The following is a 27,937-nucleotide window of genomic DNA, read 5'->3' on the forward strand; positions in this document are numbered from 1 at the left end:
CTGGAGCCTGAGGGTCTGTCTGTGTCCCGCAGCCTCCGTGAGGTGTCTCCCCTGCATGTCACACAGCTGTGCCCCCCGAACGTGGCCGGGTCCCAGGGCCGAGCCGTGGAATCAGGCTCAGGCACTGCCCTGGAAGGACCAGGCCACGCCGGCTGACCTCACGGGGAGCCTGGGGTCCCCACAGCAGAGCGCGCTTTGTTCCTGGCCTGCTCCTGCTTCTTTTTCCTGGCCCTCTAGGGCTTAGTCTCCCCCTGCGAGGTCACCGGCCTGCATGCCTGTCGCACACCTGTCGCACGCCTGTCGCACACTCTGCCTATGCACAATGGCGCATGGAGCACGCCATGTAACCGGCAGCATGTCAGAGGGGACCATCAATCAGGCCTTGGGGGATCTGGCCAGAGCAGGTGGACCCTGCCCCCTGCCTCTGACCTACCGCGTCCCAACCAAGCATTCCCTCTGCTCTCCGCTGCATCCCCAGCGTCCTCCCTGCACAGTGCCCTGCCCCAGCTGGAGAGCCTGGCAGTTCGCCGCGGCAAGTCCTGGGCTGACAGGGCGGCAGGCGCCAGAACCGAGTGGGCTGCTCACGTGCTTCAGGGTAGAGCTGGACCCGGCCTGGCTGGGCTGGCAAGACAGGTGTGCGGGCACGGCTGCCAGGCCAGTCTCCCTGCCCCTCTGCTTCTGATGCCACTCACTGGCTGTAGCACAAGGAGGGGCAGGGATCCCATAGGGCATCTGAGAGGGACTGGGGCTTGCAGGGGTCCTGAGCAGCACAGGGAATGGCTGGTGTCTGGGGGGACTCTGTGGGGTACGGGGGGGGTTCTCTGTGGAGCACTGGGGGGCTGGGTCTCCTCCCGCGCTGTCCAATGTCAGGACTCCGGTTCCTGCCCGTGGGCTCCCGTCCCTGACTCTGGGGGGCAGCATCTCGTAGGGCTGTGTCAGTGCCTGTGCCCCGCCCAGACGGGTTGCAGCACAGCCTAGCGTCCCAGCAGGCTCTGTGCCCAGCGGGTACCTGCAGCCGGCTGGGATGGCAGGCTAACTGTCCCCGTTGCACTGCACCCCGAGTCGCTGCCTGTTGGGAGGACGGGCTGCGCTGGGTCCTGTCATGTCCCATCTGTCCCCACCAAGGCTCCGATAGGCAGTTGCCATCTGACAGCTCCTGATGGGACGCCGCTGAGACAGGGCCTGTCACAAAGATTGAGGCTGTGCCACTGCGCGCTGATTCAGTCGGAGAGGAGAGCATCAGCGTGGGCACGGGGCCAGGAGTGACCATATCCCCCCGCGGGACAGAGGCACCTGCAGACCCTCAGCCTGGTGGGCCCTAGACTTGGGAGAGTAGGGGAAAGGCCCCTCGTGGCTCTGTCGGGGCAGGTCTGCCCCCGCCCCTCCGGATGGGGTCGCACATCGCATTGAGAGTTCTCCATCTCGCTGCTGCTGTGTCTGGGGAGAGTCCAGCTCTGCTGGGCAGGGTCATGGGGGGAGGTCTCTGCGGGCGCCATCGCTCCATACAGGGTTCTGGAGCCGCGTGCTGTTGGCTGTTGCTGATTTCTCTTCCTCTGTGCCCCCTAGCTGCGGGGTCGCTTGGGCACAGCTGGAGTTGGGGGAGGTACCGGCTGCATTGGCGGGGAGGTCAGTTTTGTGGGACAGACGGCAGCCCCAAGGGGTCTGGTGCACCTGGCTCACCCCTTGCTGGGCGACACAGACGCCAGAATGTGGAGACCCTAGAACTGCTGGGGCTGCAGCCTCCCTCTGAGTGCTGGGGGCCCCTTTTGCAAGGTGAACCTAACCTGCCCACCACCCTAAACTGTCTGCAGAGATGGTGGGCTGGAGGAGCCAGGGAGGCCAGGCTGGATTCCACCCTGGGCAGTCGGCTCCAGGCAGGAATGGAGGCTCGGCTCCAGATCCATCAGTCGGGGGCGGGTGCAGGGGTAGGGCAGTTACCGCCAGCAGGAGGCTGAGAGGGCTGGATGGCTGGAAGGCAGACACGTGTGTGCATATACTGTGTACATGTGCAGACACGCCCACAACATGCATGCTTACACATGCAGACATGCCCACTGCGTGCACGCGCACAGACACGCCCACCATGTGTGTGCACCCACACACAGACACGCTCACCACGTGCACGCGCACACACAGACTCATAGACTCATAGACTCATAGGTCAGAAGGGACCAATCTGATCATCTAGTCTGACCTCCTGCACAAGGCAGGCCACAGAACCCCACCCATCCAATTTTATAACAACCCCTATCCCAGGACCGAGTTATTGAAATCCTCAAAAATGGTTTGAAGACCTCAAGCTGCAGGGAAACCACCAGCAAGCGACCCGTGCCCCACGCTGCAGGGGAAGGCGAAAAACCTCCAGGGCACCTGCCAATCCGCCCTGGAGGAAAATTCCTTCCCGACCCCAAATATGGCGATCAGCTAAACCCTGAGCATGTGGGCAAGAGTCACCAGCCAGCACCCAAGAAGGAATTCTCCGCAGCAACTCAGTACCCATCGCATCAAACATCTCCCCGCAGACCATTGAGCAGACCTGTCTGGTGGTAATTCAAGATCAATTGCCCAAATAACGATCCTATCATAACATCCCCTCCATATACTTATCAAGCTTTGTCTTAAAGCCAGGAAAGTCTTTTGCCCCTACTACTTCCCTCGGAAGGCTATTCCAGAACTTCACTCCCCTAATGGTCAGAAACCTTTGTCTAATTTCAAGTCTAAACTTCCTAATATCCAGTTTATACCCATTCGTCCTCGTGCCTACATTAGTACTAAACTTAAATAATTCCTCTCCCTCCCTAACGTTAACCCCCTTGATATATTTATATAGAGCGAGCATATCCCCCCTCAGCCTTCTTTTGGCCAGGCTAAACAAGCCAAGCTCTTTGAGTCTCCTTTCATAAGGCAGTTTTTCCATTCCTCGGATCATCCTCGTAGCCCATCTCTGAACCTGTTCCAGTTTGAATTCATCCTTCTTGAACATGGGACACCAGAACTGCACACAGTATTCCAGATGGGGTCTCACCAACGCCTTATATAACGGTACTAACACCTCCTTGTCCTTGCAGGAAATACCCCGCCTGATGCATCCCAAAATCGCATTTGCTTTTTTAACAGCCGTATCACATTGGCGACTCATAGTCATCCTGCTATCAACCAGTACCCCAAGGTCCTTCTCTTCCTCCGTCGCTTCCAACTGATGCGCCCCCAACGTATATCCAAAATTCTTATTATTAATTCCTAAATGCATGACCTTGCACTTTTCACTGTTGTATTTCATCCTATTTCTATTACTCCAGTTTACAAGGTGGTTCAGATCTTCCTGAATAGTATCCCTGTCCTTCTCCGTGTTAGCAATACCCCCCAGCTTCGTGTCATCCGCAAACTTTAGTAGCACATTCCCGCTCTTTGTGCCAAGGTCAGTAATAAAAAGGTTAAATAAGATCAGTCCCAAAACCGATCCTTGAGGGACTCCACTGGTGACCTCCTTCCAGCCCGACAGTTCACCTTTCAATACGACCCTCTGGAGTCTCCCCTTTAACCAGTTCCTTATCCACCTTACAACTTTCATATTCACTCCCAGCTTTTCCAACACGTGCACGGACCCACATGCAGACATGCCCACCACGTGCGCACACACACACACACACACACATGCTCACAATGTGCACACACACACATGCAGACATGCTCACTGCATGCACGCGCCCCCACACAACAGACATGCTCACCGCGTGCACACGCATACCCAGACCACGCGTATGCACCCACATGCACACACTGCGTGAGCTGGCGATGCTCAGAGATGCAGAGATCACGCTGGCCTCGCTTTGGTTTCGACCGCCCTCTGTTGGCTGAGGTGACCTGTTCCATCCCCGTGCATCCAGAGTGAGTTCAAGGCGCCCTGAGGGGGAATCGCTGTTCTAGGCCTTGTCACAAACCTGTGAACATGCTTGGATCTGGACCTGCAGTTTCCCTGCTATTGCTGTCCCTCCCCACAGCGCTCTGCTTCCCCTAGTCCCAGTCAGCACCCCCCACACCTATCGCAGCCCTGAGCTCCCCACCCAGCTCTGCCAGTGTCCCTCACACCCCACCTGCAGCCCTCTGCAGCCCACCAATGCACTTCATTGCTCTGCCTTTTCCTTCAGCCACGCTGGCTCTAGGGTTACCCTCTGGCTGGTGTTCGACCGGCCTGGCCAGTTTATTTATGGATTTGCCAGATTTCTTTTTTCGTGGGTGTAAAGATTTGCATTATTCTCACAATACACTGGGGCAGTGGATGATGAAAGTTTCTGTGCCAGGCTAAAGATGCTGCGATGTTGCCGTTAAAAGCAAGAAATGTCTGGAAGCGGCAAAACCAAACGGCACATACGGAAAGTGACTGTCCCAGCCAAAATGGGGTGTATGGTCACTCTACCCGCTGTGCTTTGCACCCGTTTGCAGAAGCCAGCCCCTTCCTCTGGTGAAGCAGCTGCTGCTGTTCCCTGGCTCCTGTGGGCTCCGCATCCCAGCGCCAGGGGGCTGGCTGCCTGGTGCCAGGCTCTCTCGCCCGCCCATGGCTGTGGGCACAGACACTCGGGGGAACAGCAGTGGGCAGCCACGTGTGTGAGGGTCACAGAACTGCGAGGCAGGGAGGCTGCATTACCCCTGCTGTCTGTGTGTGGGGAGGGCCAGGCCATGGGGCAGGATGGAGGGAGGGAGGCGGGCGGGTTCTCTGCTGCTGGAAGGGTCTCTCTGCTACAGAAGTGACAGAGACGGGGAACGGGGGGTGTTATTCTTGCCCCCTGCGGGGCCTTGGCTTCCTCTTAGCTCCTGCCTGGGGTGAGCTCATGTCACAGCCACCTCTCCCTCCCTAGTGCTCGCCAGCCTTCCCCTCGAGCACAGGAGCCCTGCCGCAGAGCCCAGGCACCGCCTCGGGGCAGGACGGGCGGTGGCTGCATAGCTCAGGGGCAGGGAACGCCGTCAGTGCAGGCTGTGTGCAGCGGGGTAGCCCTGCCGGTCCGAGGCTCTGCGAGAGATGGGGTGCGGGAGGTGATGTCTAACGAGCGAGAGGCGGCTGGGAGCTGCAGGGAGCTGCTCTTCTCTGCAGAAGGAGTTGGCGCTTCCCCAGAGCGCTGCCCTCTCATCCTGGGCTGGGGTTTGACCTGGAGTTGGTGGCAATAGGGAGGGGTCTGTTGAGTCATGGGGACCCCTCCTTCCCTTTCATTATCCCCCCTCACACACACACCCCCAAACTGTGTGCAGGACTCTCATCTGACTCTAGCTGCAAAATGGAGCTGCTCTAGTTTGGATACCTGGCGGCAGCCCAGTCCCCCACAGACTTGGAGCCGCTTGGCAGAGCTGGGTGAATGGCAGGCTCAGCGTGGCTGCCCATGGGGCACGGTGATGGGCAGCGCTTGTGGAGTTGCTAAGGAGGTGGTGGAGGGGCGCAGGAGACAGATCTTGGGGTTAGACCGAGGGGCGGGGGATAGGCTGGGAGGCCTGGAGCTGTGGGCTAGTGACTTGCAGCTGTGTTTCTGTTGAAAGCTGAATTTTTTATGTTCTGTAGCATCTGCCTGCATCATCTGATCAGTCTGAAAATTGGTGGAGTAGCTCAGGGGCTGCCGGGGAGCTCGTGATGCAAATTTAGGGTTGTTTGGTCAGGGAATTCCTAAGATGCAGCCTCCACGAGTGAAAATCTCCAACTTGACAATAATGCTTTGTTTGTGGATTCATAGTGGTTAAGGCCAGAAGGAGCATTGGATCCTCTGCTCTGAGCTGCGTGTCGCAGGCTGTCCCGTTGCATCCCGGTAGCTCTGCATTGAGCCTAAGCACTCCTGTCGGGCTAACGCATCATCCCAAAAGGCACAGTTTGGATTTTAATCGCTGAGGGGATGGAGAAACTACCTCTTCTGAACTTGAGTGGCTGCAGCTTCCAGCCGCTGGTTCTTGTTCCGCCGTTCTCCGCTAGCCTGCAGAGCTCGTTGGGGCTGGGTCTCTTCTCCCTGGGACAAGACTCACACACCATATTGTCAGCTCGCCTCTCAACCCTGTTTTGTATCGAGCTCTGTCGGTCTCGCCCTGTCCTGCATTTTCTCCAGCCCACAACTAATTTTTGTGGCTCTTTTCTGCACCCTTTGCAATTTTTTAACGTTCTTTTAAAAATGTGCTGCTCCCCAGAACTGGACGCAGGATCCTGTATCAGCTTCACCAGTGCCAAGTAGAGAGAGAAAATCCCCTGCCTGCTCCTCCTCACTGCTCCTGGCTACATATGTCCATGGGCCACGTTCGCCCTTTGGCCACAGCTTTGCTCTGGGGCTCATGTTGAGTTGTTTGTCCCCTAAATCCTCTTCAGAGTCTCTGCTCCCCAGCACACAGCCCCCCATGCTGCAGTGTGGCCAGCAGTCCTTGGGCCTAGATGCATGCGTTTGCCTTTGGCTGTATTAAAACCCATGTTGTTTGAATGGGTCCTGGCTCTCAAGTGATCCTGATTCACTCTGCGTGGCTGCTGTGTCCCTCTCATTTACACTCCGGGAACGTCTGGGTCGTCTGCACTTTGTATCAGCAGCGATTCTGGATTTCCTGCCAGATCCCCGATGCAGATGTTGAGCAGTGCCAGGCGTGTCTCTGTAGAACCTCCCCCCTGCCCCCCATTCGATGGTGAGTCTCCTTTGACAACCACTTTCTGAGATCTGTCGGTTAGCCAGGTCTGAATCCATTTAACATGCGCTCGATGGATCCTGTGCTGTGCTCCTGGCATGAGCAGGATGCCGTGCGGTGCTCAGCCACACGTCGGATGCATCACAGCTACACAGTCGCTTTTATTGATCAAACTCGTCAGCTCATCAGAAACTGAGATCAGGTTTGTTTGACAAGACCTGTTTTCCATAACACCAGGCTGAATGGCAGGAAATAGGTTAAGAACATAAGAACATACGACCGGCTGCACTGGGTCAGACCAAGGGTCCATCCAGCCCAGTGTCCTGTCTGCCGACAGTGGCCAGGGCCAGGTGCCCCAGAGGGCATGAACAGGACAGGTGAAGTGCTCCTATGTTTATTCTTCAGGTAGTTGAATCCTGTAGCTGGTTTTCCAGGATTTTGCCTGAGATTGCCCTTGGGGTCCGTCTGCGCTGCCTGCGGGCGGCTGGCCGGTGCCCGCTGACTCAGGCTTGGGCTCTTCAGCTGCAGTGTGGTTGTTTCGATGCAGGCTGCAGCGTGGGGTCTAGGACCTTGCGCGGTGGGAGGGTCCCAGAGCTCAAACCCAAAAGTCTGCGGTGCCATGAAACAGCCCCGCAGCCCGAGCCCATGAGCCCAAGTCCGCTGGCACGGGCCAGGCCTGGGGGTTTTACTGTGTGTCAGCGTTCCCATCATTCCCCGTTGCCATTTCTGAATATTGGCCCCCTAGGAGCATGCTTTGTTTCTGGCTTTTCCCCAGGATTACAAGACGTGTTGGAGATGAACAGCAGTGCAGACAGAGCGTGACTCAGTGGGCAGGGTCCCTGTGGAATGCATGTCCTGGCTTCTTGTGTCTGACTGGAGCGAGGGATGTGTTTCGGGGGAGGGAGGGCTGGCTAGCTGGGAGCGCACCCAGGACCTGCTGTCCCTCGGGGCTGAGAATGCCAGTGTGCAGCTGCTGTCTGTGCCAGCCAGTAGGTCACAGGCGCACGCGGCTCCTGGCCATGCCCCAGCTGTGCAGGTGGCTTCAGACCTGGGGAAACACGGGGCCCCAGAATGGTTGAGATCAATGGGGGACTGAGAGGAGGGACGGCCGGGGGCAGTGCCGAGAGCGGGGGCTGTCTGTGGCACCGCACTCAGACCCGGGTGGCTGGTCAGTAAATGAGGGGGACGGGGCAGCTCTGCTGGGCGAGAGAGGGTTAACCTTGCCTCGACTCCCACCCCTGGGTCTGGTGGGCACACAGCCGATGTCTGAATGGCTTGGCCCAGAGCCCACCACGGCCCAGTGCCTCCCTTTACCAGTGGCCAGCACCCGCTGCTCCAGAGAACAGGGCAGGAATTCCCCGCCCCGCCCACACTCCCGTAGCAATGGTGGGACGATCTACCCCAGGGCAGGCTCCTCCTGAGCACTGGGCTTCTGCCTCCCACCCCTGCCCAGGTGCTGGGGTTTTCAGTGCTGTCTATGGTGGTTCCTCAGGACGGCCTTGTTCTCTGTGAGTCCTGCCAAGCATCAGCTGCAGGGAGATCTTGTGGCAGGGAGTCCCGCAGGTCAGTGGTGGGTTGGATGGAAGAACATTTTCTACTCTGAATGGGCAATGGGGTGGGGATGCGCTGGGCCCGTGGCTGGGCTGTCTGCCGTGGGGTGGGGACGCACCGGGCCCGTGGCCGGGCTGGCTGCCGTGGGGTGGGGTCGATCTGCGGTCCCTTGTTCCAGGCTCTCCGATCTTTCCTGGCATGACATTAATGCTCAACCTCCTGCCCCCTCTCCCTAGGCCTGTTTGCTTCTGCCCCGTGCCAGCGTCCTCCCTGCTGCCGCTCGCTGAGACCGAGGCCATGTGGGCCCTGCTAGTGCTCCTGTTCCTGATGCCACCAGGTTCCTCGGCCACTGGGGCCCTGGCTGAGGTGCGTCAGACCCCGCCGCCTGCCGGAACCAGTGCCAGGGCCCAGCCCCCCTCTGCCTCCCAGGGAGCTCTGCCCAAGGCCCCTCTGATGGCCTCGGAGCTGCTGGCCCGGGGCGCGGACCCCCTGCTCTCCCTCAACCTGGGCCTGAACTTCAAGATCAAGGTGAAGAGCCAGGGCAGCTTCCGGCCGGCAGTTCCCAGCGCTGAGCCGGCCCTTGCAGACCTGCCCCCGGCCGACACGGCGGACCCGATCTCCTCTGCTAATTTCCTGATGCCCGGCGAGGCCCTGTCCGGCTCCTCCTCCGCTCCCGGCTCAGGGTGGCTGGCGACCGGCTCTGCAGACGAACCATCGCCCAGGAGCTGGGGTGAGACCGCCGCAGACGGGGATGGCTCCCCAGTTCCTCGGTTCCGCAGCAGCCCCAGGGGCCGCCCGCCGAGCACCACCCCCTTGGAGTCGGAGTTCCTGGAGCCGGTGCCCACGGCCTGGCTCTCCTCGTTCCAGCCTGACGTGATGCTGCCAGCTGCCAGACAGCCCACCCCTGCCAGCTCCCCCCGGGGGCGCAGCCAGGGCCTGGAGTTCCATATCAACATTGACCTGACGGCGGGGCTGGACCAGGAGGTGGGCGTGCCCCCCACCCACGTCCTGCCTGCCAGGGGGGGCAAGGGTCCGGGCACCAGGTGGAAGTACCCGCTGCTCCCCAGCCTGAAGGCAGGGATCTCAGAGATCGCCAGCAAGCTGGGCACCTCCAGTGAGTACGGGGAGGGGCTTATCTCTGCTCTGCTCTGCTCCCCACACATCCCCGGTGCCCCAGCCCCTAGATGTGCACTCGCACGAGGAGCCCGGGGCACGGTGCTCGCACCACACAGACTAATGTACTGGCAGTGTTGGGGCACTGTGATCATCTAGTCCAGCCTCCTAGGCACCGCAGAGCAGTGTCCTGCCCCGAAACCTTTCCCAGAGCAGCACTTTGAGCAAACCATTGCACCTGGCTTTTAAACCAAGCTGTGCATGAGTGTCTGCGTGTGTGCGAGATTGTGTGTGCGTCTGTGACATTGTGCTGTGTGTGTATTGGGGGTGCATGTGAGCTGTGTGTGTGGGTCTGTGTGTGTGCAAGATTGTGTGTGTGTGCATCTGTGACATTGTGCCATGTTGCATCAGGTGTCTGTGAGCTGTGTGTGTGGGTCTGCATGTGTGCGAGGTTGTGCCATGTGTGAATCGGGGTGCGTGTGAGGGGTGTGGGGCCATCTGCATATGTGTGTCAGGTTGTGCTGGGTGTGTATCGGGGGTACATGTGAGCTATGCGTGAGGTCTGTGTGTGTGCGAGGTGGTGTGTGCATCTGTGAGATTGTGCCATGTGTGTATCGGGGGGGCATATGAGCTGTGTGGGTGGGCGGGGGTCTGTGTGTGTGCAAGTCATGCTGGGTGTGTATCAGGGGGGCGTGAGGTGCATGTATGGGTCTGCATGTGTGCGAGGTTGTGCCGTGTGTGAATCGGGGTGCGTGTGAGGTGTGTGGAGCCGTCTGCGTATGTGTGTCAGGTTGTGCTGGGTGTGTATTGGGGGTACATGTGAGCTATGCGTGGAGGTCTGCATGTGTGCAAGGTTGTGTGTGCGTCTGTGAGATTGTGCCATGTGTGTACCAGGCGGGCATGTGAACTGTGTGGGCAGGGGGGGTCTGTGTGTGTGCTGGGTGTGTATCAGGGGGCGTGAGGTGAGTGTGTGGGTCTGCAGGTGTGCGAGATTGTGTATGTATCGAGGTTGCGTCTGCAGGTGTGTGAGGTTGTGTGGGGTGCATACACGTGTGTGTGCACAGATATGATCTGTGCTCCTTGTGGTGGAACTGGCTGCAGCCGGACGTTCCCCTGGGGTCCGAGCACAGCAGCCCCAGCCCTGGGGAGTGATTTCATTCCATCTCTGTGCTGCAGAAGGGGCTGGATTAGCATCTGGGGACTGACCCCGGAGCAGGCCCCCGTGGCCCAGCTGGGCCCTGTCTGCGGGCAGGGCAGCTCATCCCCCAAAACCCCTCCAGCCCCTGAAAGTGCCTGTGGCGCTATCAGCACCAGTCATGGAGAGGTTGCAGTGCAGACGCCTGCCCCAGACCCATCTCAAGCAGGGCCACCAAACGGCCCCAGGCGGGAACCCCGGGGCTAGCGTGGGAGTGGGGACCGTGGCCCGTCAGGCACAGGGGGATGGAGCGCGAATCCTGGGGCCCAGATTCCTGATGGCCTCAGCGGGCAGCAGCCTCCGCAGCAGCTCTTGGCTGAGTCACCGTCTCCTGGCAGCCCTCGGTGCTCGCTCCCCAACCAGCGGAGCTGAGCGCCCCGGAGCCCCAAGGCTGGAGCCAGTTCCTCCCCTTCACTCCTCCACACTGAGCTGCATGGCCACCAGCAGCCCCTGCCCAGAGTCAGGAGCCTGGACACGTGTAGGGCTGTGTCACGGAGTCCCCGGGCGATGCTCTGGAACTGCTCCCCACAAAGCCAGGCAGGACTCTGGGGAGCCTCCTCTCCCTCGGAGCAGACTGTCTGCAGGGCAAGAAGCTCACATGGCTTCACCTCCTGGGTCTCTCCTTGGAGCATTCAGCATCCTCTGCCCCTCCGTGCGCTTCCCACAGCGAGTTTGCCCAGGTGGGGTCCTGGGGAAACCAGAGGGTCCTGCACGCACCCCCAATTCACTTCACAGTCAGACGTGACTCTCAGCCAGCCAGTAAAACAGAGGTTTATTTGATGACAGGAACAGGGTCTAAAACAGAGCTTGTAGGTACAGAGAATGAGACCCCTGAGCCGGGTCCATGGGGGGAGCACAAGCCAGACCCCCACGTCTGCACTCATCCTTTGTCCCCAGCCAGCCCCAAACTGAAACCCCTCCCAGCCCCTCCTCTCTGGGCTGTGTCTCTTTCCCGGGCCAGGAGGTCACCTGACCTCTTTGGTCTCCAACACCTTTAGCATCCCCTTTCTGAGGGGAAGGGCCCCGGTCATTCGTTGCCAGGAGAAAGAGTGTCGGCCATTTATGCACACTGGCCTTTATCCCATTCCTAGAGACTTAAGAAATGCATAGGGGAAACTGAGGCACCTACACAGTATTCAGAGGAAACATTAAGAACATTCCCACTTCATCACAGGCTGCCACCTTTCCAATCGCACAAAACCGAACACCCTAGCCTTGCCCCTTCCCCGAGGCCTCGACCCCTGCTCACTACATCTCCCCTCCCTCAGCGACTCGCTCTCCCTCACCCCCACTCACTTACATGGGCTGGGGCACGGGAGGTGGTGAGGGGCGCGGACTCCAGGGTGAAGCCAGAAATGAGGGGTTCAGGGTGCAGGAGGAGGCTCCAGGCTGCGGCAGGGAGTTGAGGTGCGGGAGAGGGTGAGGGCTCTGGCTGGGGGTGCGGGCTCTAGGTGGGACTGGGAATGAGGGGTTTGGGATGCAGGAGAGAGCTACGGGCTTGAGCAGGAGGTTGGGGTGCAGGAGAGGGCTCCGGGCTGGTGCAGGGAGTTAGGGCGGGGGCAGCTCATGGAGGAGCCCTGTGGGATCCCTGCTTAGGAGCCAGACCTGCTGCTGGCTGCTTCCGGGGCGCAGCGTGGTGCCAGGGCACGTAGAGACTAGCCTGCCATAGCCCTGCACCACCGCTGACCGGACCTTTACTAGCTTGGTCGGCGGCGCTAACCGGAGCCACCAGGGTCCCTTTCGATCAGGTGTTCCGGTCGAAACCCGGAGAGCTGGGGTTGGGGTGGAGCCTGTGTATGTAAGGGGGGACTGGGGCCATTTTCATCCTTTCCCTGCTCCATGGCCCCGTCCCGGAGGAGGGCACGGTCCCCGTGCGGTGGGCGACTGAGAGATGCCATGGGCAGTGGCAGGGCCAGGCGGGACCCCCTCCGGGGCTCCTGGGGCTCTCTGTGCCTGGCCTCTCTGCGGGGGGCACGGTGGGGGGGGCACGGGACGGTCTGTGTACCATGGCCTCTCTCCCAGACATGGGTCACACACGTCTGGGCTGAATTAGAGCCAGGCCTGGCTGCAACAGGCCCCATAACCCCTCTCTACCCGCTGGGCACCTGCTGCTGACGGCTCTGTCCCGAGCAGCCCCCGAGCACCTGTGTGTGTGTGTATCGGGAGGTCTCCTCTAGTCAGAGCCAAGCCGTTCCCCTTTCCGTGTGCATGTGGGGGGTCCCTGGCCCCCCTGCTGACCAGGCCTGGCCTTTACTTTCTCCCTGCAGGTTTCTTTGGCCCTTCGCTGCCCCCAGACTGGCACCAGGAGAGGAACAGCACAGGTGGCGTCTGGGACCAGCCCCAAGACACCAGCCCCTCTCCATCCCATGCCACGGAGCCAGGTGAGCCGCTGGGCTGACCCGCCTGTCCTGTGGGGCTGGGGCAGTTCCTACGTGCCCTGGCACCGCGCTGCGCCCCGGAAGCAGCCAGCAGCAGGTCTGGCTCCTAGGTGGGGATCCCACAGGGCTCCTCCATGAGCTGCCCCCGCACCCCAGCCCTGATACACACCCCGGTACTTACCCAGTGCATGCCCGATACACACCCCAGTGCACCCCCAATACACCCTGATACACACCCTAGTGCACTCCGATACACGCACACTAATGCACCTCAGCCCTGATACGCACCCCATACACATCCTGTGCACTCCGAGATACCGAGACACACAGAGTAATGCACCCCGCCCCCAATACACATCCCAGTGCACCCCATACACACACACTAATGCACCCCACCCCAATACACACCTCAGTGCACCCCCTGATCCCCCAACAAACACTCCCCATGCACCCCTGTGATGCCCCTAATGCTGCACTGATAAACACCCCAACAAACACACACACAGCACACAGACTGGCCAGCATGATATATCCCCCAGTGCATCCCCTGGTACACACCCCAGCACCCCCTCAGTTTGCCCCCGATACCCCCTGGTATACACTGGCACACATACGGCTTCAGTACAGGTATCTGGGCCCCAGAGCATCCCATGTCCCCCCCCTTACCCCAATCTCCCCCCCTGCCCATGCCCACGCTGCCTCATTCACACAGCAGGAAACACGTGGACTGTCAGGTCTAAGCAAGGACCCCAGCCAGGGCGGGGCCCGGCCTCCCGCCTGCCTGCAGGATTCCCCCGGCTCTCTCGCTACAGCGCGCCCAGGGCCTTGTCCTCCTGCTTGGGCCCACGGCGCGCGTGGCTCAGGCCCCTCCGGGCACGAGGCACGATGCTGAGAGCAGGGGGTGCGAAGGGTTAACGGGAGGGAGCTGAGCGGCCAGAGGCTGGGGCAAGTCCCTTGTGGACTCAGCCACGCCTGGCTTTGCACAGAGCTTGGTGCTATCTCGGCATCTCCCGACCGGGGGGGGGGGGGGGAGGTCAGACCTTTGCCCGGGAGCCGGCTCGACAGGTCTGGGGGTGGGGGCTGGCGGGGCCTGCAAGGGCCTACGGCCAGTGGGGTGTTGCACAAGGCCCAGGTGCATGGGGGGATATTTTTCCCTGCCTCTGTAGCCTGTGTGGGGTTCCCAGCAGTGCAGGGAGGGGCCGGTGGGGCTGGCCTGGGGTGCGGGGGGGGGGGACACAGCACGGGGGGACTGGCTAGGGCGTTGATCCAGGCTGGGCAGGCCTGGGGTGTGGGGTGCCGGAGGGGACGGATTCGCTGAGGCACTGCTCCAGGCTGGGCTGGCCGGGAGTGCAGGGGGCAGGGGGATGAGGGGACTGGCTGAGGCACTGCTCCAGGCTGGGCAGGCCGGGAGTGCAGTGCGGGGGGACTGGCTGGGATGCTGCTCCAGGCTGGGCAGGCCTGGGATGCAGTGTGGGGGGGACTGGCTGGAGCGCTGCTCCAGGCTGGGCTGGTGTGGGGTGCAGTGAGGGGGGCTGGCTGGGGCGCTGCTCCAGGCTGGGCTGGCCTGGGGTGCAGTGGGGGGGTGCTGGCTGGGGCACTGCTCCAGGCTGGGCTGGCCTGGGGTGCAGTGAGGGGGGCTGGCTGGGGCGCTGCTCCAGGCTGGGCTGGCCTGGGGTGCAGTGAGGGGGGCTGGCTGGGGCACTGCTCCAGGCTGGGCAGGCTGGGGGTGCAGTGGGGGGGGCTGGCTGGGGCGCTGCTCCAGGCTGGGCTGGCACTAGGAACAGGGGCCCGGAGAGAGGAATGCAGTTGGGTCTGCCCCACGCTGTGACCAGAGCCTCTTGATAAGCTGGCTCCTTTACCAGTTGCTGGAGATGCTGGTCTGACAAGGCCAGGGAGAGAACCCAGGAGTCCTGGCCAGCTCCCTGCCCGGGGGCCCCCAGACCACGTCTGAGTGCAGAGGGATCAGCCCCCAGGTGCTGCGTGAATCCCGGCACGTCTCAGAGCAGGGAGGGGTGGGGAGGGATTTGTGAGGGTCAGGCCTCCCTGCCAGCCCCGGGGCGGCTCCTGGCCACACACCCCTTGCTGCCAGCCCTTGGGGAGCTTTCCATGACTGGATCTAGCAGCAGCAGGAAAGTCACTGGGGCCAGACTGGGCTGTCTGGAACCGTTCTGCCCCTGGAGGGTTCTGCAATGAAGTCTGGTCAGAGCGCACAGAATATGCTCCCCAGCTCCCCATCCCCGTCCTGCTGCCCTCAGCCCCTCCTAACCCCACTGTCTCCTTCTGCCCTCTGCCCCCACTGCACTCCCCCATCCCCTCTCCTGTTCCCTGGGGCTCCCCGCTCTTCCCCACCCCCTTTCTGTATTTCCCCCACCCCCCCATTAGCCTGTGGCCGGTGGGGCCAGGACAGTGTCTGGCGATAACCGTGGGTAGGCTGCTGAGTGCGGTTGGACCTGGAGGAGCTGCACCCCTGAAGGTCACTCGGCTCCCTGCCGGCTCTCTGCGGAGGGCCGGGGCAGCCTGTCACATCCCATGGGGAGATGGAGTGAGAGCTGCCATCCTCTGCGTGCCCAGGCTGACGGGTGCCAGGCAGCATTAGCCTCCATCCAGCACGCTCCCTTCCAGGTGCAGGCAGGCGGGTGCAGCAGCGCCCCGGGTGCAGCGAGCAGAGAAATGCTTGGTGGCAGCCCGTCAGCCCAGGTAAGAGCCGCCTGCGTGGAGGTGACAGATGGATCTGGACAGGGGTGAGGAGAGCAGCTCTGGCGGCGACAGTCACGCCGTGTCCCTGGCTCAGCCTCCCGGGAAGGGCAGCGCAGCCGGGCAGAGACGACCTCCCGCTGGTCAGGCATGGCCTGGGAACCGTGCTGCCGCTGCTGCTTCCATCATCCCCTGCCTGGCACCGCCACTCTCTGATTTCCAGCCCCCACTGTGGCTGTGTGGTCCCCAGCCTAGGGTGGGTGCAGCAAGTGCCTCTTCCCCCGCCGGTATCCCCGCTCCAGTGGGCTCGACTCAGCCAGCCCTCTGCTAGCCAGCCCAGCCACTAGGGCCCACAGGAGCCCCCAGCCACGAAGGCAGCCTGTGCCCGTGCACTCATGGGCGATTCAGGATTGCTGCTTGCTGCAGGGAGCTGCGTTCCACCCGCCACTCCCATGCTCTGTGATGTCACAGGCGGCTGCTGGGCAACCCGGGGCCGGGATTGGAATCCCGCCGAGGAGTCGCCCACAGCAGCCGGGGAGAGATGGATGTCGCTGCCAAGCCCCACATCCCCCCCGCCATGGCCCTATATGCCGAGAAGCACGGTGTCTTCCAGCTGATGCAAAGCATGGTGGAGGCCCTGCTCATCCATCAGCCCGAGGACCCCATCTCTTTCATGATAGACCACCTGAAGCAGGACAGCGACCACGTGCCCAGGGTGTTCGTGCTGGGCCCCCCGGCCGCCGGGAAAACCACCATTGCCATGTGGCTCTGCAAGCACCTCAACGCATCGTACCTCAGCCAGAAGAAGCTGCTGTCCAACAAGACGCTGGTGCTGGCCAAGGAGGCGCAGAGCTACCAGCAGCGGCAGGAGCAGATCCCCGACGAGCTCTGGGTCGCCCTGCTCCAGGATCGCCTCTTGGATGTGGACTGCGTCAGGGAGGGCTGGGTCCTGGATGGGTTCCCCCAGACTCGCGAGCAGGCTTTGCTGCTGCAGACCTCCGGCATCGTGCCACGGCACGTGGTGGTGCTTTATGCGCCGGACACCGTGCTGGTGGAGAGGAACCTAGGCAGGCGCCTGGACCCCATCAGCGCGGAGGTGTACCATACCACCTTTGACTGGCCGACCGACCCCACGGTGGAGCAGCGCCTGGTGCAGCCCAATGGCTGCTCGGAGCAGGCCACAGCCAAGCGGTTGCTGGAGTATCACCGCTACATCCAGGGCATCTTCCAGTCCTATCGGGGGAACCTCCGGACCGTCAACGCTGACCAGCCCTGCGCCGACGTCTTCTCCCAGGTGCTGAAGTTCGTGGAGAGCCAGCCCCGCTCGGCGGCCCCCTTCACCCCCCGGGTCCTGCTCTGCGGACCCCCTGGCAGCGGGAAGAGCCTGCAGGCCGCCTTGCTGGCCCAGAAATACAGCCTGGTCAATGTGGGCTGCGGGCAGCTGCTGAAAGAGGCCATGGCAGAGAAGTCGAAGATTGGGGAGCTCATCAAGCCCTATTTCGAGAGTGGCTGCCCGGTGGCGGATAACCTGGTCCTGAAGGTGCTGCGGGAGCGGCTGGGCAAGCTGGACTGCGTGGCCTTCGGCTGGGTGCTGCATGGCTTCCCGCGCGACGCAGACCAGGCCGAGCTGCTGAGGAACACCGGCTTCATCCCCAACCGGGTCTTCTTCCTCACCCTGCCCATGGAGGCCATCCTGGAGCGGGTCTCTCAGCGGGCCACGGACCCCGTCACGGGCGAGCGCTACCACCACCTGTACAAGCCGGCCCCGAGCCTGGAGCTGTGTCGGCGCCTGCGGCAGAACCCCCAGGACGCGGCGGAGAAGTTGGAGGTGCAGGTGGATCTGTACGGCCGGCATGTCGCGGACCTGGAGGAGTTCTATGAGGATGCCGTCTACGTCAACGCAGACCAAGACCCCTACACTGTCTTCGAGTCCATAGAGAGCTGCCTCACTCAGCCTCTGCCCCGCCGCTCCGTCTAGCACCTTCTGGGCAGGGAAATACAGAGTTTGCTTTCAGAATGGGATTCGGGGTCATCTTCTTTAACAGGGCCAGGTGTTCTGGGGGGCTCATGGCTCCCCCTCGCCCCCACCTCCCTGCCCAGCCCCCAGCCCAGCAAAATAACCAGGGTAAAATATTGAATGGCTTCCCAGCAGCGTCAATGTGGAGCTGCAGCGCCCAGCCAGCTCTCCAAGCACTTGGCTTGGGACCCTCTGCCACTCAGTCGATCTTTCCCGGCCTCCTTCCCTCTTCCCCTCCCCCCATCCTCCATTTTGACACCCTTGCAAGTTTGCTGATCCGCATCTCAGCTGCGAGAGCAGGGAGGGTGTCCCTGTTGCCTTGGGGGTCTCACCCCGGGGGCTCTCTCTGGGGAAAGCTGCCCTATGTCCTCTTACAAGTCTTCTCCCAGATTGTCTGGTGAGAACTTCCCAGGCCGGGCCTGCAGGGACCCGCCAGAGCTTTGAGACGCTGGGCTGGAGGAATCTCTGCTCATCCCAGGCCAGGCATGGGGAGGGGCCCTTCCCCTCTGCAGGTGGAGGCGGGGGTCTCAGTAGAGTGAACTGTGCCCACTTGGTGTGGGGAAACCTTTGGAAAGCCTGGCGCTGGTTTGGGTGGGGGATGCCCACTGTCACGGACTCACAGATCGTGCCCACTCTTGGCCCCATGCGGTCCGTGGGGGGTGCCCCTTTCAGTGCGACAGCCCTTCTTGGGGGGCCACTCTCTCTCGGGGTCAGGCCCCTCCACCTCCTGGAGCCGCACCTCTCTGAGCCCTCAGCATGCCTGTCTCTGCCATGGGCCCCCTCAGGGAGTCCCCTCGCTCTGGCCCCCGGGGCCTCCACCCCCCCAGAGGGAATAATGCCCCTGTTCTCTAGCCCGGAGCGACTCTCGGCCAGGGTAAAACAGAAAGGTTTATTGAACATTGACCCCAGCACAGGAGACTCTCCGGCCTCAGGCCTGGCCTCCCTCAGCCCAGCACATCCCAGTCCCTCCGCAGCCAGGGGGGCTCTGCCTGCTCTCCCCCTCCAGCCCAGAGCCCCCCCTGCTTCCCAGGTGGGCCTTCGATCTCCCTGCCCCAAGTCCCGCCTTTGTCCATTGGCTTCTCTCCAGGTAAACCGGGTCACCTGGGCCTCCTGTCGCCTCTCCTGTTCTCTGGTCCCTCTGGCTGGAACCAGCTGGTCAGGTCACCAGCATCCTCTCCCCACAGCCCATTGTCCCCCCACTGGCCAGAACCGGCTGTGACTCCTGAGCTGGGTCTCCAGGTCACCAGGGTGTCCATTCTCCAGCCCATCGGCCGGGGTCCCAAGTTCCCTCTCCAATCCTCTGTAACAACAAACTCCCTCTCCCCTCCCCTGGTTAAACCAGTAACACCGGGGACACTGAGTCCCACCCCCTCTGCATGCAAACCCTTGGAAAACAAGGAGAAAACAAGAACCCTGCCCCCCGCCCCCCGCCCTTCATCACACCCACAGAGCTGGCTGGGAAGGGTCTTGTCCATGTTGGCCGTTGCCACCCCCAGGGGCAGCTGGGGTCTCTGCTGACTCCAGCACTTGTGGTTTCAGAGCAGGGGGATGGTTCTCTGCTCAGAGTTCAAAGCTCGACTTCAAAGACCCCCGAGCAAACCGCTGAGGACGCCGGCTCTCTGGTGCGCATGTCGCTGTGCCAGCCGGAGATGCTCATGCTCTCGTCCTCGCTGGTTCTCCGCCCTGTCCTGCTCTCCTGGCCCGCGTGGCTCAGCCTCTTGCTGGTTGACTTGAAGGAGTCTTTCTCCTCGTCTCTGCTGACCCCCTCAGATGCCCCTGGGGTGCCGAGTGCGGACTGGCTGCCGGCTCCCCGAGGCAGCTGGTCCGGGCAGGTTTGCGGAAGAGCCTTTGATCTCCGAGCAATATGAAGCACGGCAGGAGAAACGCTGCTCAGCGAGCTGCATGGCAGGACTGGCGGCTCCAGGTGGCAGCACCAGGGCTGGGTGGAGGAACAGAGGGGCTGTCACCTGAGCACACCTGTGCAGAACACCGCTCGGCCAGTCCTGCTGCAGGTGCCTCAAGGGCAGCGTTCTGCCTCCCTCCATAATGGAGCCGTTCTCTGGCCTGGCACCGTCTGCTGCCACCCTGGCACACACCCAGCGTCCATTCAGCCCCATTGGTGCATGTAATGGGGGCCTTGCCTCTGGAGTGCCCCCTGGCAGGGCAGTGCTGCAATCAAGTCCCTGCCTCAGTTTCCCCTAGTGGGCTTTTCATAAGTGCTATGGAGCTTATGTATATTGAACAGTGCCCCTTCTGGGCTCCAGCTTACTTAACCAACGGTGGCACGTTACCCAAATCGGCCTCCAGCCCAGCCACCTGGCTGGAAGGGGCAGGAGGTGAGTTGTGTCCAGGTCCCTCAGCAGCCAGGCCCTCTTGCCAACAGTGGGGGAAGGGTCTCACATCGGCCCTTCCTCCTAATTCCTCGGCTCTGGGGCTGCAGCTGCTCCTGCACTGAGCTTGGCATTGACAGCTCCTCCCCTCCCCAGCCTCTGCTGCATCTTCCCTGGTTTCCCTCCACCCCCCCCCCAAAGCACCCCGAGGAGCCCTCCCCAGGTGCCTCTGTTCCGTAGGGGGACCCCACTGGGAGGAGCTTTGTAGCCAACTCTCCCAAGGAGATCACCCCCACCCCTCCAGCCGCGTTCCCTCACTGTGCCAAGGCCCACATGGTGCTGCCCAGCCCCTGAGGCTGTTGGGTTGCCCATCGGGGAGCTGGCTGGTCGTTCTCTTTAGCAGAGTCCGTCGCAGGGCGCCTGCGAGCCGAGTGCCCCCGGGACCCCAGAGCCGTAGCTCCATGCAGGGGGATGGGGCTGCCATGCGGCTGGGGCCAGTGGGGCCCCGGCTGAGGATAATACTGAGCCCACCCTGTGCCTCTTGTCCTTCGTCTCAGCACATTAGGAACGAGGATGGGAGCTTTCTCGTGGACAGAGGGCTGGAGAGGGGCAGGTCCCACCGTCTCAGTGGCATGGCCAGGCATAGCCCTCCAGACCCCAAGGCCATGGCACTGGCCAGCACGGGCAGGATGATCATGTGCATAGCATGGAGGCCAGGCTGTGACTGCAGCAGGTGGCTGCACAGCCCTGACCGCGGCACGGCCCAGGGGCCAGACAGCCGGCTCCATGGCAAATTCCTCTGCAGTGATGCAAACGGGCGGCGGATTGAGAGATGCCAGAACTAATCCAGTGAAGAGGGGGCTCCAAAGGCACTTGGTGCTGATCCAAACCTGGCCAAAGCCCTGGATTAGACTCCAGAGGGATAAACAAAGCAGGGTGCAGGGTGAGCCAGGATCCCCTGCACTGCTGGAGCCCTGCCCCCGAGAGCAGGGCTGGGCTGAGCTCCGAGGGGCACCTCGGTCAGCCCCAGTGCAGCCCGCTGGGGGGGCTGTGTCGGCGTTGGGGCGATCGCTGATTGGCATCTGTCCCGCCGCTTCCCGCCAGGCCCCGTGGAGCCACGGCCATTGTGTGAGCCGCTGTGTTTGGAGAAGCCCCTGGCTACGCAAACAGCCCGAGAGGCAGCCCAGGCCCAGCCCATTGTGGCTGCCAACAATGCTCCTGAGCCCCACCAGCCTCCCCTCCCCCACGCCAGCGCCCACGGGGCAGCCAGCGGGTGCTGTGCTTGCTGCAGAGCAGAGGCTTTTCTCAGCTCCCTGCCCCCGGGCAGAGTGGGGAGGCCCCTCAGATGTGCCCATGGATCACTGCACCCTGCACTTGCCTGGGTGGTCTCCTGGCCGTGCCCAGACCCAGCCTGGTGCTGCTTGTCCGCCCTGCCTGGAGCATCCGGGGCAGGTGGCCTCTCCCAGCAGGGAGAAGGAGGCACCCGGCTCTCCTCATGGCAGGGATGGGGGATGCATAGCAGCACCCCCTCCTGCTTGGGGAGGGACCCAAGCCAGCTGTCACTGAGGAGCCCTGGGGCTGTCTGTGGCCTTGGAGTGAGCATGGGGTTCCCTGGGGTCCCCCCTTCAGCGCCATGTGCCACCCCGTGCATGGCAGGCAACCGTCCCTGCTGTGCTGGCCCAGCGGCATGGGGGGCTCCACATGGGGGGTCCGCCTGAGCTGACATCACCCCCCATCCCGAGTGCACAGGGGCTCAGCCAGCAGCCCTGCATGTTCTGCCAGCAGCTCTGCGGCCCCAAGGCCCCTGGATTAGGGGCTATTTGCTTTCATGTTTTATCTCCAGAACAGCGAGTCCCTGGCTGGCTGCTCTCCAGCTGCAGGCGCAGATAACGCAGGGGTGTGCGTGGCCGTGTGTTCTGCATGGGGTGGGGGGACAGGGTTGCACAGCCTGACCTGAGTGCCTGAATAGGGCAGTCGCCATGTCCCAGTCTGGGGCCTTTTCACTGTGGGGCCTGGCTAGGTTTCAGAGCCCCCCCCTTTACCCCCCAGAGGGGCACATAGTCAAGTGCAAAATGCACACGCACAAAGCTGTGTCTGCACGTGGGTTTTGTGAGTGTCTAAGTGGGAGCGTCTCACAGGTGATGGTACATTAGCATGTGTGTGTGTATGCACTGGGAGACGTGTGTGCTCTGTGCGTGTGTGTGCACACTGAGGTGTGTGGGGGGGGGTTTGCATTCAGGGGCCGGTGCTTGCTCTGTGTGTATGTGCACTCTGGGCCGGTGCGTGTGCACTCTGGGGCTGGGGTGTGCTCTGCGTGTGTGTGTGTGCGTGCTCTGTGTGTGCATCTGCACGCTCTGGGCCCCGTGCGTGCTCTGTGTGTATGTGCACTCTGGGCCGGTGCGTGTGCACTCTGGGGCTGGGGTGTGCTCTGCGTGTGTGTGTGTGTCTATGTGTGTGCTCTGTGTGTGCGTCTGCACGCTCTGGGACTGGTGCATGCTCTGTGTGTATGTGCACTCTGGGGCTGGGGTATGCTCTGTGTGTGTGTGTGTGTGTGTGCGTGCTCTGTGTGTGCATCTGCACGCTCTGGGCCCAGTGCGTGCTCTGTGTGTACGTGCACTCTGGGCCGGTGTGTGTGCACTCTGGGGCTGGGGTGTGCTCTGCGTGTGTGTGTGTGCGTGCTCTGTGTGTGTGTCTGCACGCTTTGGGACTGGTGCGTGCTCTGTGTGTATGTGCACTCGGGCTGGAGTGTGCTCTGCGTGTGTGTGCTCTATGTCTGCGTCTGCATGCTCTGAGGCCAGTGCGTGCTCTGTGTGTGTGTGCACTCTGGAGCCGGTGCGTGTGCATTCTGGGGCTGGAGTGTGTGCTGCGTGTGTGTGTGTGTGCTCTGCGCATCTGCACACTGGGGCCAGTGCATGCTCTGTGCACTGTGGGCTGGTGCGTGGTCTGGGGCCGGTGTGCCCTCCCCCTGTATGTGCGTGCGCCGTGGGCGGCAGTAAAACCCCCGCCCTGGAGAGGCTAGCCCGCTGGCCCCATCCCCTGCCAAGGTCCCTCCCCTGCACCCCACAACCCCCAACCCCCAGAATGAAAAAACCCCAAACCACGGCTCCCTCCCGCACACACCAGACCAAGCTGCTGGGTTTCCCAGGTGCCCCCCCCCCCCCTCGCCGAGCTGCCTGCCCCAGCAGTGCCTGGCAGAGCCTCCTCAGTCCACGGAGGAGGAGGGACGCAGCAGGGCTCTTCGGCCGGGGTGGGTGGAGGAGGCGGATGGTGTCTCGGGGAAGTGGGGGGCACTGTGGTGCAGTTGTCCAGCAGCGGGTTGGCGGCAGCACTAGGGAAGGCAGAGCCTTTTCTACCCGCCACCCATGGTGTGTGTGTGCGTGCGTGCGCCCTCTGGAGCTGGTGTGTGTGCGTGTGTGCGCGGAAGCGCTCTGGGGCTGGTTGTGTGTGTGCGGGGGGCATGCATGCGCTCTGGGGCTGGTCCGTGCTCTGTGTGTATGTGTGTGTCTGTGTCTGTGTGTGCATGCGCTCTGGGGCTGGTGCGTGCTGTGTGTGTGTGTCTGTGTGTGCATGCACTCTGGGGCTGGTGCGTGCTCTGTGTGTGTGTGTCTGTCTCTGTGTGTGCGTGCGCTCTGGGGTTGGTGCGTGCTGTGTGTGTGTCTGTGTGTGCATGCACTCTGGGGCTGGTGCGTGCTCTGTGTCTGTGTGTCTGTGTCTGTGTGTGCGTGCGCTCTGGGACTGGTGCGTGCTGTGTGTGTGTCTGTGTGTCTGCGTGTGCATGCACTCTGGGGTGGTGCGTGCTCTGTGGATGGCAGAGAGGCAGGACAGCCTGTTTCCATCACCACTACCTTGCTCCTGGTGCCCCCCTCGTGGTCCCCGTCCCGTGGCCAGGCCCCCGGTGCTGCCCAGCTCCATGGGGCACCGGGATTGTGTGAATGGCGTGTTTCCTGGTCCTGGCCCGAGAGTCAGGAGGGGGTGGGCTTTGTGGGCCTCATGCCACAAAGACCTGCGTTCCCTGCCGGTGCTGGGCCCTGGCACTGGGTCTGCCTCTGCCCCATGCTAATGGCCTCTCTGTCTCCTTCGTCGCCAGGTCCGGCCCCTGGCCGGCACGGCCCCTCTCCTGGCAGCGAGGGGGCGCTGGCCGCCTGGCCCAGATGCACGCCAGAGAAGCCAGAGGAGTGCGGCTCCCCCAGCCCTGAGCCCGAGGCCCCACCAGTGCCACGCCTGCTGCCTTCCCCGCCCCTCTTCGTCACACTGCACGCGGACTGGAACACGGCCATGGCCGACTGGGGCCTCGCCTGGGAAGCCCACGTCTACGGGGCCGGCTCCCTCTTCAGCCTGCTGGCCCTGCTCTCCCTGCTGGGCCTGGCCTGCCTCCCCGTCCGCTGCCCGGCTGGCTGCACCTTCCTGGCTGCCCTCGACCTGCTGCTGCTGGTGGCCGGCACTGCCCGGGCCTTCCCGCTCTTCTACGACGCCTACGGGCAGCAGGAGCGGCTGCCGGCCTTCGCCTCGCTGCTGCTGCACGACCTGCCCTTCCCCTGCCTCTCCTCCGCCCTGGCCGTGGCCTTCCTGCTGCTCTCCACCCGCTCGCGCGTCAAGCTCTCGCGCACCCGCTTCCGGCACCCCAGCTGCCTGGCTTCCCTGGTGCTGCTGCAGTTCTTCGTGGCCGTGGGCGCCGTCCTGGCCGCGGACCTGCTGCGCCAGTTCTCCTTCCTGCTGCTGGTCTCGCGGGGGGCCTACGCCCTTCTGGCCGCCCTCCTCTCCCTCGCCTTCCTCGCCTTCTACTGCCTGGGCCGGGCGGACGCCGCGCAGAGCTACAACCTCCACAGCTCCCCGCCGCCCACCGAGCGCCTCAGCCACTGCCCCTTCGCCAACGCTGGCGACTGGAGCCGGGCCGCGCGCACAACCCTGCTGGCCGCCTGCTTCGCCCTGCTGAGCGCTGCCTTGCAGGCCTACACCGTCCTGCATGCCCTGGGCTATGGCCTGCCACCGGGCTTCTTTGGGCCCTGGCCCTGGTGGTCGCTGCAGCTGGGCTGCCGGCTCTGCGAGGTGGGCACCGGGCTGCCCCTGGCCCTGGTGGGCCTGTACCCCCTGGTCTGCTCCCACGAGCCCCCCTGCGTGCACTGCTGGGGCACACTCTTCCGCGGCCCTGTGAAGGCCCCCGTCCTGCCCAACAACTTCCAGTGGGCCATGGCGCAGCACGAGAAGCTGGTGACGTGTGACACCATCGCCCGCAGCGACTCTGAGTTCCTGCCGCTCTACGCCCTGGTCGGGAGCCGCCTGAGTGCGGACGGGGCCACGGGTGACTGCGGTGCCCACAGTCCTGGGGCTGCCGGGGCCTCAGAGACGCGCCTCAAGGGCGGCTACGGCTCGAAGACCTCCTCCATCATCAGCATGGCCATGGACGGTGACCCCACCGCCGACTTCCGGCCCCCGTCGCCCATCAACCTGCGGCGCAGCATCGACGAGGCCCTGTTCAGCGAGGCCCTCATCCCTACCAGCCTCTTCCAGCCCGCCGGCGCCCTCGCCAGGTCCAGCACCCTGGCGCTCAGCCTCCAGAGCCCCGGCCTGCAGGAGTGCGAGGGGCGAGGGGAGGCGCCGGCCAGCCGCGGCCTGTACCGGACTTCCTCCTGCATGGAGCTGGAGACAGCCCTGCCCCAGGGAGGGGATGGGGAGGCGTCCCCGGCGACCAGCGCGCCTGACACCCCCCTCTGCTCCCCGGGCAGGTGGAGGGGAAGCAGCCACTGCTCCAGCTCCCCCTATGGACACTCCCTGGACGGCTCCTCCCTGGTCCTGTGCCCCAGCCTGGAGCAAACCACCCGTGCGTCTTCCTTTGCGTACGAGCCGAAGCTGCCCCAGGGCCAGGGCAAGAGCAGCCCCCGCCGGTCCCCACCACCGCCCGGAGGGCCGTACCTGCCCCTGGCCCAGCCCTCCCAGGAGTCCTTGGACTCTCTGGTCCTGGAGCCGCCGGCGGGCGACACGGCTCTGCTGCAGGAGGAGTTCATGGACGTGTGCCGGCAGATCGACGCGCTCAGCGTCAGCAGCGACACCATCGACCTGTAGGGAGAGGGGCCCCCCCGGCCCCGCTGCTGCCACCTCCCCAGTGGGCCGGCCTCGCAGAAGGAGCCAGGGCAGCCCTGAACCCCACATCTCCCCCCATGGTGCTAGTTGGGATGGGCCCTTCCCGCCTCTGTACGGGGGTCCCCTCTGGTCTGAGCCAATGCATGGCCCATGCCCTCCAGCGGAGGGCGCTCAGACCGGGGCAGATTTGCAACGTTCCCCCCCCCAGTGCCCACGCGGCACTGCTCCGTGCCCCCCCGCCCAAGATGGGGTGGGGGGAGCCCATGGCCAGCCATAGGGGCTGCAGCTCTGTGACCAGGAGAGGTCGCTCCCTGCTGGGGGAGAGAAGGGACTGCGGGCTCCCAACAGCCTGGGCCCACAGCTTCTTGGTAAGGGGCCCAGGACCCGGCTCTCGCCCTGGCTCCCTGGAAGTGGCTCAGTGTCTATTAGATGTGCCCCCTACCCCCGCCCCCGCCTGCTGCCCAACGCCTCCTCCCTCGCTCCCTCCCAGCCCCAGGTGGGGCGGGAGCTGGGCCCACACTTTGACCCCTGTATTAGCAATGAGGTAGGTTCTTGGTTTGTGCTCCAGAGTCCAAAGCCCCTAGCGGCGGTGACAGGCCCCCGGAAACTCCTCCCCCTGTGCATTAATAAAGTATTTTATCAACAGGAGCAGCTGGGGTCCTGGTCGGGCACGAGCAGGGGTCGTTACACGGCTGCACCATGCAGCCTCCAGCCTGGGCAGAGCCAGTCACGGGGGGGGAGTGAGGGGGGGCTGTGCCCATCCTGACGGCCCTGGGCAGAGCCAGCCATTGGGGGGGTGAGGGGGGCTGTGCCCATCCTGACAGCCCTGGGCAGAGCCAGCCATGGGGGGTTCCCGGTGCCCCACTGTCACATAGGGGGCCCTTGGTTTGGAGCCCGGCAGGGAGCGTTGGGACCCTGGAACCCGCCGTGGGGTACCGCAGAGCCCTGTCCCCGTCCAGCTGAAACACATGTGCAGCCAGGGAGACAGGGCACCCCGGGGGGTCAGTGTTAGGCAATCGGGCGATGTCCTGCTGCCCAGCACCGGAGTGCCCAGTGGACCCCGTCTGAATGCCCTGGGCTGGGGACTGGCACAATGCGTCAGGCAGACGCCCGGCGGGCGGCAGGTGTCGCTCCCCTGAAGCCAGCAGAGGCAGCAGAAGATGGTCCCATAGTGAGCTTTCGGCCTGCAGGGAAGGCAGGGCCAGCAGCTGTGAGGGGGGCTCCGGGGCCAAGGCTGGGCTGCAGAGGGGGAGGGGGCTGTGAGAGGCAGGGCCAGCAGCTGTGATGGGGGCTGTCAGGGAGTGTGGGGGAGTCCTGCCCTGCACCCCTCTTCCGGGGACTCACAGTGACTCTTAGCCAGCCAGTAAAACAGAAGGTTTATTGGACAACAGGAACACAGGTTACAGCAGGGCTTGCAGGCACAGTCAGGACCCCTCCACCAAGTCCTTCTGGGCTTTCAGGATGCTTGGATCCTAGCTAGGATCCCCTGAATTCCACCCACACAGCCCCAAGCCCAAACTCAAACTGCTTCCCTCCTGCCACTCCCTTCCTTTGTCCTCCTTCCCGGGCAAAGGTGTTGACCTTTCCCCTCCCTTACCTAGCTCAGGTTACAGGCCCTGGCATCATCCATCCCCTAAAGTCCTCCCCTGCTCTCCCACTCCCCACACAGACAGTCCCTACTGCATCACATCTCTCCCCCCTTCGAGACTGAACTGAGCGGGGTCACTCTGCCCAGTGACCTGGGGAAGTTCAGGGCCCCCTCTCCGGGACAACGCATCCGCTGTCAGGTTGGCACTTCCCTTCACATGGACCACGTCCATGTCATAGTCCTGCAGGAGCAGGCTCCACCTCAGGAGCTTGGCATTGGCTCCTTTCATCTGGTGCAGCCAGGTCAGGGGAGAGTGGTCGGTGTACACGGTGAAGTGTCACCCGAAGAGATATG

At 63.0% G+C, this 27,937-nt stretch overlaps 3 protein-coding genes across 4 annotated transcripts in view; 2 read left to right on the forward strand and 1 right to left on the reverse strand.

Moving 5' to 3' along the window:
- LOC127051249 (uncharacterized) overlaps positions 1-27,937 on the reverse strand; it is a 385,487-nt gene that overhangs the window by 107,686 nt on the left and 249,864 nt on the right. The window lies entirely within an intron of this gene.
- Positions 5,275-26,643, forward strand: PRRT4 (proline rich transmembrane protein 4). 2 transcript variants are annotated; one of them, XM_050952674.1, is made up of 5 exons: positions 5,275-5,344; positions 8,427-9,304; positions 12,766-12,879; positions 24,005-25,973; positions 26,041-26,643. In XM_050952674.1, the coding sequence occupies exons 2-5, from the start codon at positions 8,488-8,490 to the stop codon at positions 26,270-26,272; spliced, it is 3,132 nt and encodes a 1,043-aa protein (XP_050808631.1). In that variant the 5' UTR covers positions 5,275-5,344; positions 8,427-8,487; the 3' UTR covers positions 26,273-26,643. The 2 variants fall into 2 exon arrangements, with proteins under 2 accessions (XP_050808631.1, XP_050808641.1); XM_050952684.1 differs by having other exon boundaries at positions 24,005-26,125.
- Positions 16,112-17,548, forward strand: LOC127051198 (adenylate kinase 8-like). Its single transcript, XM_050953193.1, has one exon. It carries the CDS (start codon positions 16,112-16,114, stop codon positions 17,546-17,548), a length of 1,437 nt encoding a protein of 478 aa, XP_050809150.1.

Source organism: Gopherus flavomarginatus, chromosome 1 (genome assembly GCF_025201925.1).
Source record: "Gopherus flavomarginatus isolate rGopFla2 chromosome 1, rGopFla2.mat.asm, whole genome shotgun sequence".
Lineage (NCBI taxonomy): Eukaryota > Metazoa > Chordata > Testudines > Testudinidae > Gopherus > Gopherus flavomarginatus.

What these genes read in the sequence shown, in the direction of transcription:
- LOC127051198 (XM_050953193.1), top strand. Translation starts at nt 16,112, where the DNA reads ATGGATGTCGCTGCCAAGCCCCACATCCCCCCCGCCATGGCCCTATAT.
- PRRT4 (XM_050952674.1), top strand. Translation starts at nt 8,488, where the DNA reads ATGTGGGCCCTGCTAGTGCTCCTGTTCCTGATGCCACCAGGTTCCTCG. An exon ending in CAGCAAGCTGGGCACCTCCA is followed by an intron (nt 9,305 to 12,765) that starts GTGAGTACGGGG and finishes TTCTCCCTGCAG; the next exon opens with GTTTCTTTGGCCCTTCGCTG. An exon ending in AGCAGCGACACCATCGACCT is followed by an intron (nt 25,974 to 26,040) that starts GTAGGGAGAGGG and finishes TCGCAGAAGGAG; the next exon opens with CCAGGGCAGCCCTGAACCCC.